At 49.0% G+C, this 22,327-nt stretch overlaps 1 protein-coding gene across 3 annotated transcripts in view; it reads right to left on the minus strand.

Annotated features, from left to right (window-relative positions):
- The window catches only part of nphp1 (nephronophthisis 1), a 174,563-nt gene that overhangs the window by 19,616 nt on the left and 132,620 nt on the right, over positions 1–22,327 (minus strand). For all 3 annotated transcript variants that reach the window (XR_011940796.1, XM_072500064.1, XM_072500063.1), the window contains exon 19: positions 9,653–9,697. Coding sequence is in view for 2 of the 3 variants with exons in the window: in XM_072500064.1 (XP_072356165.1) it covers positions 9,653–9,697 (45 nt within the window). In the remaining variant the exon portion in view is untranslated. The remainder of the gene's footprint in view (positions 1–9,652; positions 9,698–22,327) is intronic.

The raw sequence follows: 22,327 nt of genomic DNA on the forward strand, positions 1-22,327 counted from the left end.
ACTAAAGTGCCCAACCGAGGTGAGTGTTTCTGCGATGGTGGAGGGTGTTGGTGACAGCAGTGGCGTTGTGTCGTGCTCTTCGTCCCACTCTGAGTCCATGGCACTTTGGGGTGGGGGTTCGTCTCCACCCATCCACTCTGAGTCACTGTCCGGTATTTCGTCTTCCTGGGTAGTGCTGTCCCGGGTAGGGGTGTCCTGGGTAGTGCTGTCCCGGGTAGGGGTGTCCTGGGTAGTGGTGTCCTGGGTAGTGGTGTCCTGGGTCGGATGTGACGGGGGCCTGTGGCTGCCCCCCTCGTCGCTGGGTGGCACACGCCTGCGTCGTCGCTCCCGCACGTGACGGGGGTGTCGTCTCCCTGTTGCTCCAGGTCTCTCCGTCTCCCGTGGTGTGCGAGGGGCATCCTGCGGGCGTCGCATGCCGGAGGGTCCGGGTCTCTCCGTCTCCCGTGGTGTGCGAGGGGCATCCTGCGGGCGTCGCATGCCGGAGGGTCCGGTCTCTCCGTCTCCCGTGGTGTGCGAGGGGCATCCTGCGGGCGTCGCATGCCGGAGGGTCCGGGTTTCTCCGTCTCCCGTGGTGTGCGAGGGGCATCCTGCGGGCGTCGCATGCCGGAGGGTCCGGGTCTCTCCGTCTCCCGTGGCCTCCGAGGGGCATCCTGCGGGCGGTCTGCATCTGCGGGGATGGGTGCCTCGATGTTTGCTCCTGCGATACACAATGAAGCATGCATGGTTAGACACGCAGGCAGTGATCAGGTGATATGGGGGAGGGGGGATATGTGGGAGGGGGGGATATGGGGGAGGGGGGATATGTGGGAGGGGGGGATATGGGGGAGGGGGATATGGGGGAGGGGGGATATGGGGGAGGGTGGGATATGGGGGAGGGTGGGATATGGGGGAGGGTGGGATATGGGGGAGGGTGGATATGGGGGAGGAGGGATATGGGGGAGGAGGGATATGGGGGAGGGGGGATATTGGGGAGGGGGGATATGGGGAGGGGGAGGATATGGGGGAGGGTGGGGTGGAGCCTCTGCCACCTCCCTCCACAGACGCCGGCTGTGGCGTGGGGCTACTCTGCGGCCGTGCCCGGGATACAGGGCGTCCCTCCTCTGCTCCACTGCGTCCAGGAGCGCCTCCACATCCCGTGACCGGAACCTTGGTGCTGAGCGGCGGCCAGCCATCCAGTCGGGTGTTCCGGTCGGGTGGGTGGGGGGGGGGGAGCAGCGCGGCCTTATGAGCCGTCACGCCGTGCAGCGCGTATGACGCTGCACGGCGTGAACCACGTGCGCAAGCGCGGATCCCGTCACGTCGCTGCTAGCCCATTTCGGGCCGGAGACTTTTGACATATTTTTCCGACGTGACGCAAGTCGGATTTGCGTCGTTTTTTGCGCCGATTGGCGGACTTTGCGCCGATAACGGAGAATTTTGCCCCAGGTCGCCCCTCAGCCTCCATCTTTCTCGTGAAAACAATCCGAGTTTATTTAACCTCGCCTCATAACCAACACCCTCAAGACCAGACAACATTCTGGTGAACCTTCTTTGCACTCTCTCCAAAACTTCCACGTCCTTCTGATAATGAGGTGACAGAAATGCACGCAATACTTCAAATGCGGCCTAACCAAGGTTGGATATAGCTGCAACATGATTTCCCAACTCCTGTACTCAATGGCCCAGCTGATTAAGGCAAGCACAGCAGCATAGTGGTTAGCACAGTTGCCTCACAGCTCCAGGGTTCCAGGTTCGATTCCCAGCGTGATCTCTGTCTGTGCGGAGTCTACATGTTCTCCCCGTGTCTGCGTGGGTTTCCTCCGAGTGCTCCGGTTTCCTTCCACGGTCCAAAGATGTGCAGGTTAGGTCGATTGGCCATGCTAAATTGCCCTTAAGTGTCCAAAAAATGTTAAGTGGGGGTTACTGGGTTAGGGTAGATACGTGGGCTTCAGTAGGGTGCTCTTTGTAAGGGCCGGTGCAGACTCGATGGGCCGAATGGCCTCCTTCTGCACTGTAAATTCTATGATCTATGATATGACTTACAGTATAATTCAGATCTAGATTTGGTCCTCCAAAACGCATCCCCTCGCATTTGTCCGGATTTAACACCATCTGCCATCTTTGTGCCCAAGTCGCCAATCTATCTATATCCTCTTGTATCCTCTGACAATCCTCGGCACTATCAGCAACTCCGCCAATCTTCGTGTCATCCGCAAACTTACTAATCAGACCACCCACGTTTTCATCTAGATCATTTATATATACTACAAACAACAGAAGTCACAGCACTGATCCCTGCGGAACACCACCAGTTACAGATCTCCATTCAGAAACACACCCTTCCATCTCTACTTTCTGTCTTCTATAACCAAGTCAGTTCTGTATCCATCTCGCCAGCCCACCCGAATCCCATGTGATGTTAGTTTTTGTACCAGTCTGCCATGTGGGACCTTATCAAATGCCTTACTAAAATCCATGGGCTGGATTCTCCGTTCCTGAGTCTAAGTGCTGACGCCAACAGAGAATCAGTGGAGTTCCAAGTCAGAAAAACCCCGCTACTCCACCCAGCCTTGGCAGAAGCCCCCCGGCCAACGGCATGACTGTCGGCGAAGTATGGCAGTGCTGGATACCTCCGCACGCCCTCTCTCAGCAGATGCCATACCAGGTTCACGATTGTTGAGAGCATACGCCGGGAACTCGGCCCATCGGAGGCTGAGCATTGTAGGCGGGCCCACTGATGTGATACGATGCGATCGGGGTTTCAACTACGCGCGTTGCAATTACACCATTTTGGAGGGGGCGGATTATCGCAATTTGGCATCAAACCAGCGCCTGTCGCGATTTCGGCATCGGGAACTATTCTTCGCCCAATCGCCGTTCCTCACTTCGACATCGGCCAACGGAGAAACCGCCCCACATGAACTGCATCCAGAGCCCTTCCCTCATCAATTTTCTTTGTCACTGCTTCAAAAACTCAATCACGTTGGTGAGATATGACATTCCCCGTACAAAACCATGCTGCCTGTCACGAACTAGTCCATTTTTTTCCAAATGTGCACATATCCTGTTGTTCAGTATCTTTCCCAAAAGCTTCCCCACCACTAATGTAAGCCTCACCGGCCTATAATTTGCTGGATTATCCCTGCTTCCTTTCTTAAACAAGGGAAAAACCGTGGCTATTCTCCAGTCCTCTGGAACCTCGCCTGTGGTCAAAGAGGAAGTACAGATATCTGTTAAGGCCCCAGCTACTTCTTGCCTTGCCTCGTGCAGTGAGCGACAAAGCCAATATAACATGTGGAGATGTAGAAATTCTAACGCATACATTGACTGGTGAACGTACGCTTGCACAAGACAGTAGTGAACCCATTAATGTATTTCTTAACCAGCATGTCAAGGAAAATGAATTAATTCAACTGTTCAATTTCAAAGGTGAATTTGAGCATGGGATGACCATAAGACATAGGAGCAGAATTAGGCCACGCGGCCCATCGAGTCTGCTCCGCCATTCAATCATGGCTGATATTTTTCTCATCCCCATTCTCCTGCCATCTCCCCATAACCCCTGATCCCCTTATTAAACAAGAACCTATCTTTCTCTAAGTTAAAAACACTCAGTGATTTTGCCTCTACAGCCGTCTTCAGCGAAGTGTTCCACAGATTCACCACCCTCTGGCTGAAGAAATTCATCCTCATCTCTGTTTTAAAGGACCGTCCCTTTAGTCTGCGATTGTGTCTTCTGGTTCTCGTTTTTCCTACAAGTGGAAACATCACCTCCACGTCCACTCTATGCAGGCCTCGCTGTATCCTGTAAGTTTCAATAAGATCCCCCCCATATCCTTCTAATCTCCAACAAGTACAGATCCAGAGTCCTCAACCGTTCCTCATACGACAAGCTCTTCATTCCAGGGATCATTCTTGTGAACCAACTCTGGACACTTTCCCAGGCCAGCACATCCTTCCTTTGATACGGGGCCCAAAACTACTCACAATATTCCAAATGGGGTCTGACCAGAGCCTTATACAGTCTCAGAAGTATATCCCTGGTCTTGTATTCTAGCCCTCAACATGAATGCTAACATTGCATTTGCCTTCCTAACTGCCTACTGAGCCTGCATGTTAACCTTAAGAGAATCTTAAATATAGACTCCCAAGTCCCTTTGTGCTTCTGATTTCCTAAGCATTTTCCCATTTAGAAAATAGGCTATACCTCCATTCATATATATATATATATATATATATATATAGAATTTACAGTGCAGAAGGAGGCCATTCGGCCCATCGAGTCTGCACCGGCTCATGGAAAGAGCACCCTAATTAAGCCCACGCTTCCACCTTATCCCTGTAACCCAGTAACCCCACCTAACCTTTTTGGACACTAAGGGAAATTTATCATGGCAAATCCACCTAATCAACACATCTTTGGACTGTGGGAGGAAACCCACGCAAACGTGGGGAGGATGTACAGACTCCGCAAAGACAGTGACCCAAGCTGGGAATCGAACCTGGAACTCTGGAACTGTGAAGCAACTGTGCTAACCACTGTACTACCGTGCTGCCCAAAGTGCATAACCTCACACTACCTGTCCCTCTACAGATCTTTGTATCATTTGCAAACTTAGCAACAATGCCTTCAGTTCCTTCTTCCAGATCATTAATGTATATTGTGAAAAATTGCAGTCCCAGCACCGACCCCCGAGGCACACCACTAGTCACCGGCTGCCATCCTGAAAAAGACCCCTTTATCCCCAGTCTCTGCCTTCTGCCAGTCAGCCAATCCTCTATCCATGCCAGGATCTTACCCTTAACACCATGGGCTCTTAACATATTTCAGTCTCCTATGCAGCACCTTGTCAAAGGGCTTCTGGAAATCAAAATAAATCACGGCCACTGAATGACTGGTAAGGCCCCAGCTATTTCTTCCCTTGCCCCCCGCAGTGACCGACAAAGCTAATATAACGTGTGGAGATGGTTCTCCTTTGTCTAACTTCCTTCTTACCTCCTCAAAGAACAGATTTGTCAGACACGTCTCCCTTTGACAAAGCCGTGCTGACTCAGTCCTATTTTATCATGCACTTCCAAGTACTTTGCGATCTCATCTTTAATAACAGACTCTAAAATCTTACCAATGACCGAAGTCAGGCTAACCAGCCTATAATTTCCCATCTTCTGTCTGCCTCCCTCCCTCCCTTCTTAAACAGTGGTATTACATTAGCCACTTTCCAGTCTTCTGGGACCCTTCCTGCCTCCAGTGATTCCTGAAAGATCATCACCAATGCCTCCACAATTAACTCAGCTATCTCTTTTAGGACCCTGGGGTGTAGTGCATCCGGTCCAGGTGACTTATCCACCTTCAGACGTTTCAGGTTCCCCAGAGTAATGGTCACTGCACTCACCTCTGCCCCCTGGTTCTCCTGGAGCTCTGGCATCCCACTGGTGTCTTCCACTGTGAAGGCTGATGCAAAGTAACTATTCAATTCACCTGCCATTTCTTTGTTTCCTACTATTACTTCTCCAGCTACATTTTCCAGTGGCCCAATGTCAATTTTTGCCTCTCTCTTACGTTTTACATATGGAAAAAAACCTCTTCCTATCTTCCTTTATATTACACCTTCCCCCACCTTATTGCTTTTTTAGTTGTTCGCTGCTTGCTTTTAAAGGCTTCCCAATCCTCTGACTTCCCACTAATGCTCGCCACTTTATATGTTTTTTCTTTAGCTTTTATGCTGTCCTTGACATCCCTCATCAGCCATGGATGCCTTGTCCTCCCCTTAGCATGTTTCCTCCTCCTTGGGATGAATTTCTGTTGTGCCTCCCGAATAACCCCCAAAAACTCCTGCCATTGCTGTTCCACTGTCATCCCTGCTAGGCTCCTTTTCCAATCAACTCTGGCCAGCTCCTCCCTCATGTCTTTGTAGTTACTCTTATTTAATTGTAACACCGTTACATCTGATTGCAATTTCTCCCTCTCAAACTGCAGGGTAAATTCTATCAGACTGTAGTCACTGCTCCCCAAGGGTTCCTTCACCTTAAGTTCCCTAATCAGGTCTGCCTCATTACACATCACCAAATCCAGAATGCCCGTTTCCTAGTAAGCTATGTCACAAGCTGCTCCAAAAAAACATCTTAGACATTCCACAAATTCCATTTCTTTGGATCCACTACCAACCCGATTTCCCCAGCCACCTGCATATTGAAATTCCCCCATGATTATTGTGATATTGCCTTTTTTACGTGGCTTTTCTATCTCCTGATTTATTTTCTGCCCCACATCCTGACTACTGCTAGGGGGCTTGTACATAACTCCCATCAGAGTCTTTTTACCTTTGCGATTCCTCAACTCTACCCACAGAGATTCTGTGTCTTTGATCCTTTCTCCCTCCTTGCTACCGATTTAACTTCATTCTTTACTAACAATGCAACCCCGCCCCCTTTGCCCATCTGCCTGTCCTTTCGATAGGACACATATCCTTGGCTATTTAGATCCCAGCCCTGATCCTCTTGCAGCCATGTCTCTGTGATGCCCACAACATCGTACCGGCCAATTTCAATGTGCGCAACAAGCTCATTTACCCTGTTCCGTATACCGCGCATTTAGGTACGACACCCTCAATCCTGCATTGATCACCTCCCTTTTCACACTCTCCTCAGTCTCAGTACCCTGTACTGTGGCCCTTTTTGATTTTTGACTATGGCTTTGCCTTACACTTTCCCCCTTTCTGCGTTTTGTTTCTGGCCCCATTTTACTTCCCTCCGACTTCCTGCATCGGTTCCCACCCCCAGCCACATTAGTTTAAATCCTCCCCAACAGCACTAACAAGCACCCCCCCAGGACATCGGTTCCAGTCCTGCCCAGGTACAGACCGTCCAGTATGTACTGGCCCCACCTCCCCGAGAACCGGTTCCAATGCCGCAGGAATTTGAATCCCTCCCTCTTGCACCATCTCACAAGCCATGCATTCATCCCATCTATCCTGACCTTCCTACTCTGACTGGCTCGTGGCACTGGTAGCAATCCCGAGATTACTACCTTTGAGGCCCTACTTTTTAGTTTAACTCCTAACTCCCTGAATTCAGCTTGTAGGGCCTCAACCCATTTTTTACCTATATCGTCGGTCCTCGGTCCCCGAGGTAAATCTCTTCTGCATCCTCTCTAAAGCCTCCACTCTTCTGATAGTATGGCGACCAGAATTGAACACTATACTCCAAATGTGCCTAAGTAAGGTTCTATACAGCTGCAACATGGCTTGCCAATTTTTATACTCAATGCCCCGGCCAATGAAGGCAAGCATGCCGTATGCCTTCTTGACTACCGTCTCCACCTGTGTTGCCCCTTTCAGTGACCTGTACACCTAGATCTCTCGGACTGTCAATGCTCTTGAGTATTGTATATTCCCTACATGTATTAGACCTTCCAAAATGCATTACCTCACATTTGTCCGGATTAAACTCCATCTGCCATCTCTCCGCCCAAGTCTCCAGACAATCTAAATCCTGCTGTATCCTCAGACAGTCCTCATCGCTATCCGCAATTCTACCAACCTTTGTGTCGTCCGCAAACTTACTAATCAGACTAGTTACATTTTCCTCCAAATCATTTATATATACTACGAACAGCAAAGGTCCCAGCACTGATCCCTGCGGAACACCACTAGTCACAGACCTCCAATCAGAAATGCACCCTTCCATTGCTACTCTCTGCCTTCCATGACCTAGCCAATTCTGTATCCATCTTGCCAGCTCACCTCTGATCCCGTGTGACTTCACCTTTTGTACCAGTCTGCCATGAGGGACTTGTCAAAGGCCTCACTGAAGTCCATATGGACAACATCCACTGCCCTACCTGCATCAATCATTTTTGTGACCTCCTCGAAAAACTCTATCAAGTTAGTGAGAAACGACCTCCCCTTCACAAAACCATGCTGCCTCTTGCTAATACGTCCACTTGCTTCCAAATGAAAGTAGATCCTGTCTCGAAGAATTCTCTCCAGTAATTTCCCTACCACTGACGTAAGGCTCACCGGCCTGTAGTTCCCCTGTGGCCAGCACGGTAGCACAAGTGGATAGCACTGTGTCTTCACAGTGCCAGGGTCCCAATTTGATTCCCCGCTGGGTCACTGTCTGTGCGGAGTCTGCACGTTCTCCCCGTGTCTGCGTGGGTTTCCTCCGGGTGCACTGGTTTCCTCCCACAGTCCAAAGATATGCAGGTTAGGTGGACTGGGTGGACATAAATTGCCCTTAGGGACCAAAAACGTTAGGGGGGGTTATTGGGTTAGGAGGGAGGAAGTGAGGGCTTAAGTGGGTCGGTGCAGACTCGATGGGCCAAATGGCCTCCTACTGCACCGTATGTATGTTCTATGTTCCCTGGATTATCCTTGCCACCTTTCTTAAACAAAGGAACAACATTGGCTATTCTCCAGTCCTCCGGGACATCACCTGGACAGTGAGGATCCAAAGATTTCTGTCAAGACCTCAGCAATTTCCTCTCTTGCCTCCTTCAGTATTCTGGGGTAGATCCTATCAGGCCCTGGGGACTTATCCACCTTAATATTTTTCAAGACGACCAACACCTCTTCTTTTTGAATCTTAATGTGACCCAGGCTATCTACACGCCCTTCTCCAGACTCAACATCCACCAATTCCTTCTCTTTGGTGAATACTGGTGCAAAATATTTATTTAGTACCTCGCCCATTTCCTCTGGCTCCACAAATAGATTCCCTCCCCTGTCTTTCAGTGGGCCAAGCTTTTCCCTGGCTACCCTCTTGCTTTTTATGTATGTGTAAAAAGCCTTGGGATTTTCCTTAACACTATTTGCCAATGACTTTTCATGACCCCTTTTAGCCCTCCTGACTCCTTGCTTAAGTACCTTCCTACTTTTCTTATATTCCACACAGGCTTCGTCTATTCCCAGCTTTCTAGCCCTGATAAATGCCTCCGTTTTCTTTTTGACGAGGCCTACAATATCTCTTGTTATCCAAGGTTCCCGAAATTTGCCGTATTTATCCTCCTTCCTCACAGGAATATGCCGGTCCTGAATTCCTTTCAACTGACATTTGAAAGCGTCCAACATGTCAGATGTTGATTTACCCTCAAACATCCGCCCCCAATCTATGTTCTTCAATTCCCGCCTAATATTGTTATAATTAGCCTTCCCCCAATTTAGCACATTCACCCTAGAATGTGCAAACTGCACACGGACAGTGACCGGATCGAACCTGGGACCTCGGCGTCGTGAGGCAGCAATGCTAACCACTGCACCATCGTGCTGCCCTCATTTTCTTTGGTAATTCTCTTGTGAAGCTCCCTGGAAAGCTTTACCACTTAAAGAAACCTGTATGGATGCAGTTTGTTGTTGATGGTTACTACCCCTTCCATCTGAGCAAAACATTTGACCTATGTTTGGTACTTGAAATGAAAATTATTTATTGAAATGAAATGAAAATCGCTCATTGCCACAAGTAGGCTTCAAATGAAGTTACTGTGAAAAGCCCCTAGTCGCCACATTCCGGCACCTGTTCGGGGAGGCAGGTACGGTTTCACTGCAGTGTACAAGAGTGTTAAAGAATGAAAGAATCAAGTTTATTACATGCATGGCATTTCTTTCTAAGTTAGGTTGTGGCTGTTAACTTAGAGGCAAATCAGACTGGTTTAGAAGATGAAAACACAATACTTTACCTTCTCAGACCGGCTAAGCGTTATTTCCTTCTCAGACCATGCACTCTGTCAAGTGAAAATCAAATACGTGTCAGTAATAGTGATAACATTTCCATTTTTACAGTACTTTTATGAAACAGAATATCTTGATCCTCCATTACAAAAATAAAAATATTCAAATAAATATGCAAAGAACTGTAAAGTGATACATTTTGGTAGGAAGAAAGAGAGGCAATATAAAATAAAGGGCATAATTCTAAAGTATGGCACAGAAATAGAAAGACCTAGGAGTGTATGTCACAAATCATTGAAGGTGGCAAGGCAAGTTAAGAACGTGCTTTAAAAGGTATAGGGGGTCGTAGGCAGAGTATACAAACAAGGAATTAAGATGAACCTTATAAAACACTGATTTGATTGAAATTGAAGTATTCCATCGAATTCGGTACATACTTTAGACAGGATGTGAATGCTGCAGTGCAGAAAAGATTCACAAGACTGGTTCCAGGGATAAAGAATTTCAGTTATGTGAATAGATTAGAGAAGCTGAGATTGTTCTTCGTACAGACAGAATGTCGAAGATATTGATAGGGATATTTAACATTTTAGGGATCTACACAGAATATATCAAGAGAAATTATTTCTATCGCAAAAAGGTGAAGAACCTGGAGGTGAAAAGCCAAAGAATCTACGACATGAAATACAAAACATTTTTATACAGAAAGTAATTTGGTTCTAGAGTGCAGTGAAAGCAGCTTCTATCATGGCTTTCAAAAGGAAATTGGATAAGCAACTAAAGGTAAAAGAAAATGTAGGAGTGCAGGATAAGAGCATATGTGTGGAATTAGCCAAATTGCTCCTGCAGAGCTGACACAGACACGATGGGCCAAATGGTCTCCTGTGCATTCTGAATAAAACAGGATGACTCGCAAGAGAAATTTGTCAAATTATGGCCCGCTACACAAATTAAGGACAATGTAATTTTACTGATAACAATATATTTTGTTAATAATTACTTTGAAAAGCATATTAGAATGATTAGAATTATTAGTGCTGAGTTAAAACAAACACCATCTCCACTTTGGAATGTGTATTCCCAGGTCAACTATAACACATGATGTGGAGATGCCGGCGTTGGACTGGGGTGAGCACAATTGTCATGCGAGAGTGCCTTTAAGAACTGGATGTTTAAGCAATGTACCTTTAAGAAAACAGCGATGTCATAGAGTGGGTGGGGCTCAGCTCAGGGCAGCCATTTTGCAGGTTTTTAGTTTCAGTTTAAAAGCAGTGTCTGTGTGTTTCCAGAGAGCTGCAGGTTTTCCTGTTTGGTTTTGCTGAGAGCAGCTAAAAAGTGCCTGGCTGGTTTTGCTGAGAGCAGTTTAAAAGTAGAAAGCCAGTTTGCGACAGTCTCTGCCATTCGACAGAAAATATATATATATTTAACCTGATGTGATACTGTTTAAAGGTGTTAAGTCTCTTGGAAGTTTGAAGGAACATTTTAAGGAATTATTTACTGTTGCAATATTTTCTGAGTTATCTTTGAAGTAAGGGGTGTTAAGAGATCCAATGTTTATTTAAGATGTTAAGTTGAGTTCATGAAATAAACAGTATTTTGTGTTTAAAAACCCACGTGACCATAATTGTAATCCCACACCTAGGGAACAAGCCGTGTGCTCGGAAAAGCAACAAATCCATTAAAGGGAGAGGTTGGTTGAACTCCATGGCCCGGATTCCCCCCTACCAGCGGGGTGGGGGAATCCGGCGTATGGAGTGGAGGGAACCACTCCGGCGTTGGGCCGCCCCAATGGTGTGGAATTCTCCGCACCTTTAGGGGCCAAGCCCGCACCTTGAGGGGCTAGGCCCGCGCCGGAGTAGTTTCCGCCCTGCCGGCTGGCGGGAAAGGCCTTTGGTGCCTCGCCGGGCGACGCATGCGCGGGGGCGTCAGCGGCCGCTCACGACATCCCCATGCATGCGCAGTGGAGGGGGTCTCTTCCACCTCCGCCATAGTGGAGACCATGGCGAAGGCGGAAGAAAAAGAGTGCCCCCACGGCACAGGCTCGCCTGCCGATCGGTGGGCCCCGATCGCGGGCCAGGCCACCGTGGGGGCACCCCCCAGGGCCAGATCGCCCCGCGCCCCCCTCCCCCAGGAACCCGCCCGCGCCGTCTGCCCCCGCCGGTAAGGTAGGTGGTTCAATCCACGCTGGCTGGCGAGGGTTGACAGCGGCGGGGCTTCGGCCCATCGCAGGCCGGAGAATCGCCAGGGGAAGCCCGCCGACCGGCGCAGCGTGATTCCTGCCCCCGCTGATTCTCTGATGGCTGAGAATTCGGGACATTGCGGGGGCGAGATTCACGCCAGCCCCAGGCGATTCTCCGACCCGGCCCGGGGGGGGGGGGGGGTCGGAGAATCGCGCCCCATGATACATTTTGGGGTTCTGAAAAGCCTCGCCCATAACACAATAAAAAGTCTTACAACACCAGGTTAAAGTCTAACAGGTTTGTTTGAAATCACAAGCTTTCCGAGCACTGCTCCTTCCTCAGGTGAATGAAGAGGTGGGTTCCAGAAAAATATATATAGACAAAGTCAAAGATTCAAGACGATACTTTGAATGCGAGCATTTGCAGGTAATGAAGTCTTTACAGATCCAGAGAGAGGAGTAATCTCAGGTTAAAGAGGTGTGAATTGTCTCAAGCCAGGACAGTTGGTAGAATTTCGCAAGCCTAGGCCAGATGGTGGGGGGTGAATGTAATGCGACATGAATCCAAGGTCCCAGTTGAGGCTGTACTCATGTGTGCAGAACGTGGCTACAAGTTTCTACTCTGCAATTCTGCATTATCGTGCATCCTGAAGGCTGCCTTGGAGAACGCTTACCCGAAGATAATAGGCTGAATGCCCTTGACTGCTCAAGTGTTTCCTGAATGGAAGGGAACATTCCTGCCTGCCGATTGTCGCACGATGTCCGTTCATCCATTGTCGCAGCGTATGCTTGGTGTCACCAATGTACCATGCTTCGGGACATCCCTTCCTGCAGCGTATGAGGTAGACAACGTTGTCGAGTCGCACGAGTATGTACTGCGTACATGGCGGCTGGTGTTCTCATGTGTAATGGTGGTACCCATGTCGATGATCTGGCACGTCTTGCAGAGATTGCCATGGCAGGGTTGTGTTGTGTCGTGCTTGCTGTTCTGAAGGCTGGGTTGTTTTCTGCAAACAATGGTTTGTTTGAGGTTGCGCGGTTGTTTGTAGGCAAGTAGTGGGGGTGTGGGGATGATCTTGGCAAGATGTTCATCTTCATCGATGGCATGTTGAAGGTAGTGAAGAAGATGTCCTAGTTTCTCCGCTCCGGGGAAGTATTGGACGACGAAGGTTGTGTCCCGTGTTCGTCTTCTGAGGAAGTCGGTGCGTTTTTTTACTGTGGCGCGTTGGAACTGTCGATCGATGAGACGAGCGCCATATCCCATTCGTACGAGGGCATCTTTCAGTGTCTGTCGATGTCTGTTACGCTCCTCGGAGCAGATCCTTGTCTGAGCAGATCTTGTGTATACGGAGGGCTTGTCCATAGGAGATGGCTTCTTTAATGTGTTCAGGGTGGAAGTTGGAGAAGTGGAGCATCGTGAGTTTATCCGTGGGCTTGCGATAAAGCGAGGTGCTGAGGTGACCGTCCTTGATGAAGATGAGTGTGTCCAAGAATGCAACAGATTCTGGAGAGTAGTCCATGGTGAGTCTGATGATGGGATGGAACTTATTGATGTCATCGTGTAGTCATTTCAGTGACTCTTCGCCGTGGGTCCAAAGGAAAAAAATGTAATCGATGCATCTGGTGTATAACGTTGGTTGAAGGTCCTGTGCGGTGAGGAGGTCTTGTTAAAACTTGTGCATGAAAATGTTGGCACATTGAGGTGCGAATTTGATCCCCAAGGCAGTTCCATGTGTCGGGATGAAGAACCTGGGCGGGATTTTCCCCTACCTGGTAGGGCGGGGGGTCCCGGCATGATGGAGTGGCGGGAACCACTCCGGTGTTGGGCCGCCCCAAAGGTGCGGATGTCTTCGCACCTTGGGGCCAAGCCCTCACCTTGAGGGGCTAGGCCCGTGCCGGAGCGGTTTCCGCTCCACCGGCTGGCGGGAAAGGCCTTTGGCGCCACGCCAGCCGGGGCCGAAAGGTCTTCGCATGGCGACGTGGGTCCGCGCATGCGCAGGAGCATCAGCGGCTGCTGACGTCATCCGCGCACATGCCCAGGGGAGGGGGTCTCTTCCGCCTCTGCCATAGTGAAGACCATGGCGAAGGCGGAGGAAATAGAGTGCCCCTACGGTACAGGCCCGCTCGCGGATCGGTGGGCCCCGATCACGGGCCAGGCCATCGTGGGGGCACCCCCCCCCCCCCCCCAAGAGCCCGCCCGCACCGCTTTGTCCCGCCGTTCAAAAGGTGGTTTAATCCATGCTGGCGGGACAGGCACTCCAGCAGCGGGACTTCGGCCCACCGTGGGCCGGAGAATCGGTGGGGGTGGGCCCGCCAACCAGCTCGGCGCGATTCCCGCCCCCGCCGAATCTCTGATGAAATGAAAATTGCTTGTCACAAGTAGGCTTCAAATGAAGTTACTGTGAAAAGCCCCTAGTCGCCACATTCCGGCGCCTGTTCGGGGAGGCTGTTACGGGAATTGAACCGTGCTGCTGGCCTGTCTTGGTCTGCTTTCAAAGCCAGCGATTTAGCCCTGTGCTAAACAGCCCCTGGCAGAGAGTTCGGGACATGGCGAGGGCGGGATTCACGCCAGCCCCCGGCGATTCTCCGACCCGCCCCCTGTTGTCGAAGGTGAAGACGTTGTGATCCAGAATGAAGCGGATGAGTTGCTGAATTGCATCTGGAGATTGCAGTTGTCGGTGTTGAGTACTGAGGCTGTTGCAGCAATGCGGTCGTCATGGAGGATGCTGGTGTAGAGTGCCGAGACGTCCATTGTGACGAGAAATGTTCCCGGTTCAACTGGTCCATGGGTGCTAAGTTTCTATAAGACCTCCATCGTATCGTGACAGAAGCTGGGCGTTCCTTGTACGATGGGTTTCAAGATGCCCTCGATGCAGCCAGAGAGGTTCTCACACAGGGTCCCATTGTCTGATACGATAGGACGGCCTGGTGTGTTGGCCTTGTGTATTTTCGAGAGGCAGTGAGACACGGGGAGTATGTGGGATGAGAGCACACCGGGTGCTCTGAAGGTCTGGATCCAAGGTCTTGATCAGTCTGTTAAGTTGGTGGGCGTGTTCCTTGGTCGGATCTGCAGGTAACTGTCTGTAGTGTCCCTGGTTGTTGAGTTGTCAGTACACTTCTTTGCAGTAGTCCGTTCTGTCCAGTATGACAGTGGCCCCTCCTTTGTCTGCTGGTTTGATGACGATGTTGCGATTGGTCTCGAGAGCGCAGATGGCGTTCCGTTGTGCTTGGGTGACGTTCGGGACTGCGAATGCGACTGATGAATCTGGTATTGACGTGACTCCTGACAGCTTGAGCATACATGTCAAGTCTAGGGCAACGGCCTTCCGGAGGGGTCCAATTTGACTCTTTCCTCTTCTGTTGCTGCACCGCAAATCTCTCGGTCTGCTGTTCCGGTTCATTGGTTGTCTCATAGGCTTCGCTGTTGGCCTCTTGTGGTCTGTGGAAGTACTCCCGGAGCCTCATTCGCCTGATGAATTCCTCCGCAAGACTGATGGGGTCCATTTTGGTGGTGGTGCAGAAATAGAGCCCTCTGCTGAGGACTTCGATTTCATCTGGTTGAAGGGTGTAGTCCGACAAGTTGATAATAGATTTCCCTGTATTGTTTTCTACTGTGGTACCAGGGGAGGTTTGGTTGCTGCTGGTGGTGATGCCGAGTTTCTCAAGCTTCCTGTTTTTGGTGTGCATATAGATGGTGTAGTAAGTTGTCTCATCTGTTTGGCGGTGTTCTGCAGAACCCAGCCTTCAGAACAGCGAGAACGACACCACACAACCCTGCCATGGTAATCTCTGCAAGGCGTGCCAGATCGACATGGGTATCAACATTACACGTGAGAACACCAGCCACCAGGTACGCAGTACATACTCGTGCGCCTCGGCCAACGTTGTCTACCTCATACACTGCAGGAAAGGATGTCCCGAAACATGGTACATTGGTGACACCATGCATACGCTGCGACAACGGATGAACGGACATCGTGCGACAATCGGCAGGCAGGAATGTTCCCTTCCAGTGAATGAAATGAAATGAATGAAAATGAAATGAAAATCGCTTATTGTCACGACTAGGCTTCAATGAAGTTACTGTGAAAAGCCCCTAGTCGCCACATTCCGGCGCCTGTTCGGGGAAGCCGGTACGGGAAACACTTGGGCAGTCAAGAGTATTCTGCCTCTGATCTTCGGGTAAGCGTTCTTCAAGGCAGCCTTCAGGATGCGCGATAACGCAGAATCGCCGAGCAGAAACCTGTAGCCAAGTTCCGCACACATGAGTAAGGTCTCAACCGGGACCTTGGATTCATGTCGCATGACATTCACCTCCCCACCATCTGGCCTGGGCTTGCGAACTCCTACCAACTGTCCTGGCTTGAGACAATTCACACCTCTTTGACCTGGGATTACCCCTCTCTCTGGATCTGTAAAGACTTAATTACCTGCAAATATTCGCATTCAAAGTGTATCGTCTTGCATCATTGACTTTGTCTATATATAGGTTTCTGGAACCCACCTCTTCGTTCACCTGAGGAAGGAGCGGTGCTGTTGGACCTCTTGGACTTTAACCTGGTGTTGTAAGACTTCCAACTATAACACAGTTGAATCCTTCCCAAGAGGAAAATACAAATCATCTGACACTTTTAAGTTTAGAATTGGTGGATGGGGGTGCGGTTGGAGGGGGTGCCTTTAGTTGCGGCAGAGGGTGAAGAGCTTGAAATGCAGACTTGTGGCCTCTTTGAAGCTGTTCACTATTTTACTTTATTTCCCTATCACTACTTCAAATTGTGGACCTTAATGAAGGACACATTACCATTCATAGAAGCATACACAGAATGTAGAAGCAGGAGTAGGCCATTCGGCCCTTCAAGCCTGCTCCGCTGTTCATTATATTGGTCGATCATCAAATTCAATACCCTGATCCCACCTCCTCCCCCCCCCCCCCCATATCCCTTTAGCCCCATGAGCTATATCCAATTCCTTCTTGAAATTACAATATTTTGGCGTCAACTATTTTCTGTGGGAACGAATTCCACAGATTCACCACTCTCTAGGTGAAGAAATTTCTCCTCACCACAGACCAAATCCGCAAATTATGACCCCTAGTTCTGGACTCCCCCCACCATCGGGAACATTCTTTCTGAATTTACCCTGTCTAATCCTGTTAGAATTTTATAAGTTTCTGAGATCCCCTCTCACTCTTCTAAACTCCAATGAATATAATCCTAACCGACTTAGTCTCTCCTCATACAGCAGTTCCCCCCATCCCAGGAATCAGTCTGGTAAACCTTTGCTGCACTCCCTCCATAGCAATTGTAGTATAACATCCCTATCCATATACTCAAATCCTCTCACTATGTAGGCCAAGATACCATTTGCCTTCTTTACTTCCTGCTGTACCTGCACGCTTATTTTCTGCAACTGATGCACGAGCACACCACGGTCTCGCAAAGTATCCACCTCTCTCAATTTATCCCCATTCAAATAATACTCTGCCTTCCTATTTTTGCTACCGAAGTGGATAACCTCACATTTATCCACAATATATCGCATCTGTCATGCGTGTGGCGACTCACAGAAACTGTCCAAATCCCGCTGAAGCATCTCTGCATCCTTTTCACAACTTACCCTCCCACCCAACTTTCTATCATCTACAAATTTGGAGATAATACATTAATAAATAATGTGAACAGTTGTGGGCCCTAGCACAGATTCCTGTGTAAAGTACCACACTAATCAGTGCCCACCAATTGGAAAAAGCCCTATTTATTCCAACTGATGAGTCATTAGAGTTTCATAGCACAGAAAGAGGCCCTTCAGCCCATCGCGTCCACGCCGACCATCAAACACCCAACTATTCCAATCCCATTTTCCAGCACTTTCCTTGTATGCTATTTCCAGTGCTCATCTAAATACTTCTTAAAAGTTGTGAAGGTTCCCACCTCTACCACACTTTTAGATTCCAACCACCCACTGGATGAAACTTCTTTTCCTCACATCCCCTCTAAACTGCCTGTCCATTACCTTAAATCTTTATTCCCTGGTTATTGACCCTTCTACTGTGGTTAGCACAGTTGCTTCACAGCTCCAGAGTCCCAGGTTCGATTCCTGGCTTGGGTCACTGTCTTGTGCGGAGTCTGAACATTCTCCCCGTGTCTGTGTGGGTTTCCTCCGGGTACTCCGGTTTCCTCCCATAGTCCAAAGAAGTGCAGGTTAGGTGGTTTGGCCATGATAAATTGCCCTTAGTGTCCACAAACAGTTAGGTGGGGTTACTGGGTTATGAGGATAGAGTGGAGGAGTGGTTTTAAGTAGGGTGCTCTTTCCAAGAGCCGGTGCAGACTAGAGTGCTGAATTTGGTGCATTTGAGTGCGATAGTGAGAGTTTGGTGACCGAGGGAGTATAAGGCTTCATTTTTATCTAAAGTTTAGTCTTTCTTTTATTTAGTTAATTAACTTAAAAGTTGCTGTTTGGTTTAGAAGAAGGTGAATTTTCAATAAGCTTTAAACCGGCTTCTACTTGTAGGCACTTGCAGCTGGAGCTTGTTAATTAGTTAATTGGATTAGGCCAGGTTTTCAGAGGCCAGATTCACAGTATAAAAGTGATCCCCTACAGTGCTGAATTTGGTGCATTTGAGTGCGATAGTGAGAGTTTGGTGACCGAGGGAGTGCTGAATTTGGTGCATTTGAGTGCGATAGTGAGAGTTTGGTGACCGAGGGAGTGCTGAATTTGGTGCATTTGAGTGCGATAGTGAGAGTTTGGTGACCGAGGGAGTGCTGAATTTGGTGCATTTGAGTGCGATAGTGAGAGTTTGGTGACCGAGGGAGTTAGGTGAGGAGAGAGTAAGGTGCTCCTTTCATTTTGTTTCTGACATTTCCGCAAAGAGTGCGAAGAGAGCCAGGAGTTTACAGAAAGTGTAGCTGACTGGGAGCAGGGTCGGAGGGCGGAGATCTAGTTAGTCCACAGGGCAGCTATATTCTGTCAGGTAAGAGGGGATGGAGGCTAGGCCAGTTACATGCTCCTCCTGTAGGATGTGGGTGGTGAGGGATACCACCGGTGTCCCCACTGACTATACCTGCGGGAAGTGCACCCAACTTCAGCTCCTCAAAGACCGTGTTAGGGAACTGGAGCTGAAGCTGGATGAACTTCGGATCATCCGGGAGGCAGAGGGGGTGATTGAGAAGAGTTACAAGGAGGTAACCACACCCAAGGTACAGGACAAGAATAGCTGGGTTACAGTCAGGGGGAAAAAAAACAAACAGGCAGAAAGTGCAGGGATCCCTCGTGGCCGTTCCCCTTCAAAACAAGTATACCGTTTTGGATGCTGTTGGGGGGGATGACCTACCGGGGGAAGGCCCTAGCGGCCAGGTCTCTGGCACTGAGTCTGGCTCTGGGGCTCAGAAGGGAAGGGGGGAGAATAGGAAAGCAATAGTTGTAGGAGATTCAATGGTTAGGGGAATAGATAGGAGATTCTGTGGTCGCGAGCGAGACTCCCGGAAGGTATGTTGCCTCCCGGGTGCCAGGGCCAGGGATGTCTCGGATCGTGTCTTCAGGATCCTTAAGGGGGAGGGTGAGCAGCCAGAAGTCGTGGTGCACATTGGTACCAACGACATAGGTAGGAAAAGGGGTGTGGAGGTAATAAACAAGTTTAGGGAGTTAGGCTGGAAGTTAAAAGCCAGGACAGACAGAGTTGTCATCTCTGGTTTGTTGCCGGTGCCACGTGATAGCGAGGCTAGGAATAGGGAGAGAGTGCAGTTGAACACGTGGCTGCAGGAATGGTGTAGGAGGGAGGGCTTCAGGTATTTGGATAATTGGAGCGCATTCTGGGGAAGGTGGGACCTGTACAAGCAGGACGGGTTGCATCTGAACCAGAGGGGCACCAATATCCTGGGAGGGAGGTTTTCTAGTACTCTTCGGGAGGGTTTAAACTAATTTGGCAGGGGAATGGGAACCGGATTTGTAGTCCAGCAACTAAGGTAGCCGATATTCAGGACGCCAAAGCGTGTAATGAGGCAGTGGGGAAGGGAACACTGACAAAGGAGAGTACTTGCAGGCACGGAGAGGGGTTGAAGTGTGTATACTTCAACGCAAGAAGCATCAGGAATAAGGTGGGTGAACTTAAGGCATGGATCGGTACTTGGGACTACGATGTGGTGGCCATCACGGAAACTTGGATAGAAGATGGGCAGAAATGGTTGTTGGAGGTCCCTGGTTATGGATGTTTCAATAAGATTAGGATGGGTGGTAAAAGAGGTGGGGGGGTGGCATTATTAATTAGAGATAGTATAACAGCTGCAGAAAGGCAGTTCGAGGAGTATCAGCCTACTGAGGTAGTATGGGTTGAAGTCAGAAATAGGAAAGGAGCAGTCACCTTGTTAGGAGTTTTCTATAGGCCCCCCAATAGTAGCAGAGATGTGGAGGAACAGATTGGGAAACAGATTTTGGAAAGGTGCAGAAGTCATAGGGTAGTAGTCATGGGCGACTTTAACTTCCCAAATATTGAGTGGAAACTCTTTAGATCAAATAGTTTGGATGGGGTGGTGTTTGTGCAGTGTGTCCAGGAAGCTTTTCTAACGCAGTATGTAGATTGTCCGACCAGAGGAGGGGCAATATTGGATTTAGTACTGGGTAATGAGCCAGGGCAAGTGATAGATTTGTTAGTGGGGGAGCATTTTGGAGATAGTGACCACAATTCTGTGACTTTCACTTTAGTAATGGAGAGGGATAGGTACGTGCAGGGAAGGACACAAATGAAATGTGGAACTTGTTCAAGGAACAGGTGCTACGTGTCCTTGATATGTATGTCCCTGTCAGGCAGGGAAGAGATGGTCGAGTGAGGGAACCATGGTTGACAAGAGAGGTTGAATGTCTTGTTAAGAGGAAAAAGGTGACTTATGTAAGGCTGAGGAAACAAGGTTCAGACAGGGCATTGGAGGGATACAAGATAGCCAGGAGGGAACTGAAGAAAGGGATTAGGAGAGCTAAGAGAGGGCATGAACAATCTTTGGCGGGTAGGATCAAGGAAAATCCCAAGGCCTTTTACACATATGTGAGAAATATGAGAATGACTAGAGCGAGGGTAGGTCCGATCAAGGACAGTAGCGGGAGATTGTGTATTGAGTCTGAAGAGATAGGACAGGTCTTGAACGAGTACTTTTCTTCTGTATTTACAAATGAGAGGGGCGATATTGTTGGAGAGGACAGTGTGAAACAGATTGGTAAGCTCGAGGAAATACTTGTTAGGAAGGAAGATGTGTTGGGCATTTTGAAAAACTTGAGGATAGACAAGTCCCCCGGGCCTGACGGGATATATCCAAGGATTCTATGGGAAGCAAGAGATGAAATTGCAGAGCCGTTGGCAATGATCTTTTCGTCCTCACTGTCAACAGGGGTGGTACCAGGGGATTGGAGAGTGGCGAATGTCGTGCCCCTGTTCAAAAAAGGGACTAGGGATAACCCTGGGAATTACAGGCCAGTTAGTCTTACTTCGGTGGTAGGCAAAGTAATGGAAAGGGTACTGAAGGATAGGATTTCTGAGCATCTGGAAAGACACTGCTTGATTAGGGATAGTCAGCACGGATTTGTGAGGGGTAGGTCTTGCCTTACAAATCTTATTGAATTCTTTGAGGAGGTGACCAAGCATGTGGATGAAGGTAAAGCAGTGGATGTAGTGTACATGGATTTTAGTAAGGCATTTGATAAAGTTCCCCATGGTAGGCTTATGCAGAAAGTAAGGAGGCATGGGATAGTGGGAAATTTGGCCAGTTGGATAACGAACTGGCTAACCGATAGAAGTCAGAGAGTGGTGGTGGATGGCAAATATTCAGCCTGGATCCCAGTTACCAGTGGCGTACCGCAGGGATCAGTTCTGGGTCCTCTGCTGTTTGTGATTTTCATTAATGACTTGGATGAGGGAGTTGAAGGGTGGGTCAGTAAATTTGCAGATGATACGAAGATTGGTGGAGTTGTGGATAGTAAGGAGGGCTGTTGTCGGCTGCAAAGAGACATAGATAGGATGCAGAGCTGGGCTGAGAAGTGGCAGATGGAGTTTAACCCTGAAAAGTGTGAGGTTGTCCATTTTGGAAGGACAAATATGAATGCGGAATACAGGGTTAACGGTAGAGTTCTTGGCAATGTGGAGGAGCAGAGAGATCTTGGGGTCTATGTTCATACATCTTTGAAAGTTGCCACTCAAGTGGATAGAGCTGTGAAGAAGGCCTATGGTGTGCTCGCGTTCATTAACAGAGGGATTGAATTTAAGAGCCGTGAGGTGATGATGCAGCTGTACAAAACTTTGGTAAGGCCACATTTGGAGTACTGTGTACAGTTCTGGTCGCCTCATTTTAGGAAGGATGTGGAAGCTTTGGAAAAGGTGCAAAGAAGATTTACCAGGATGTTGCCTGGAATGGAGAGTAGGTCTTACGAGGAAAGATTGAGGGTGCTCGGCCTTTTCTCATTAGAACGGAGAAGGATGAGGGGCGACTTGATAGAGGTTTATAAGATGATCAGGGGAATAGAT

The sequence above is a fragment of the Scyliorhinus torazame genome, chromosome 4 (genome assembly GCF_047496885.1).
Source record: "Scyliorhinus torazame isolate Kashiwa2021f chromosome 4, sScyTor2.1, whole genome shotgun sequence".
Taxonomy (NCBI): domain Eukaryota; kingdom Metazoa; phylum Chordata; class Chondrichthyes; order Carcharhiniformes; family Scyliorhinidae; genus Scyliorhinus; species Scyliorhinus torazame.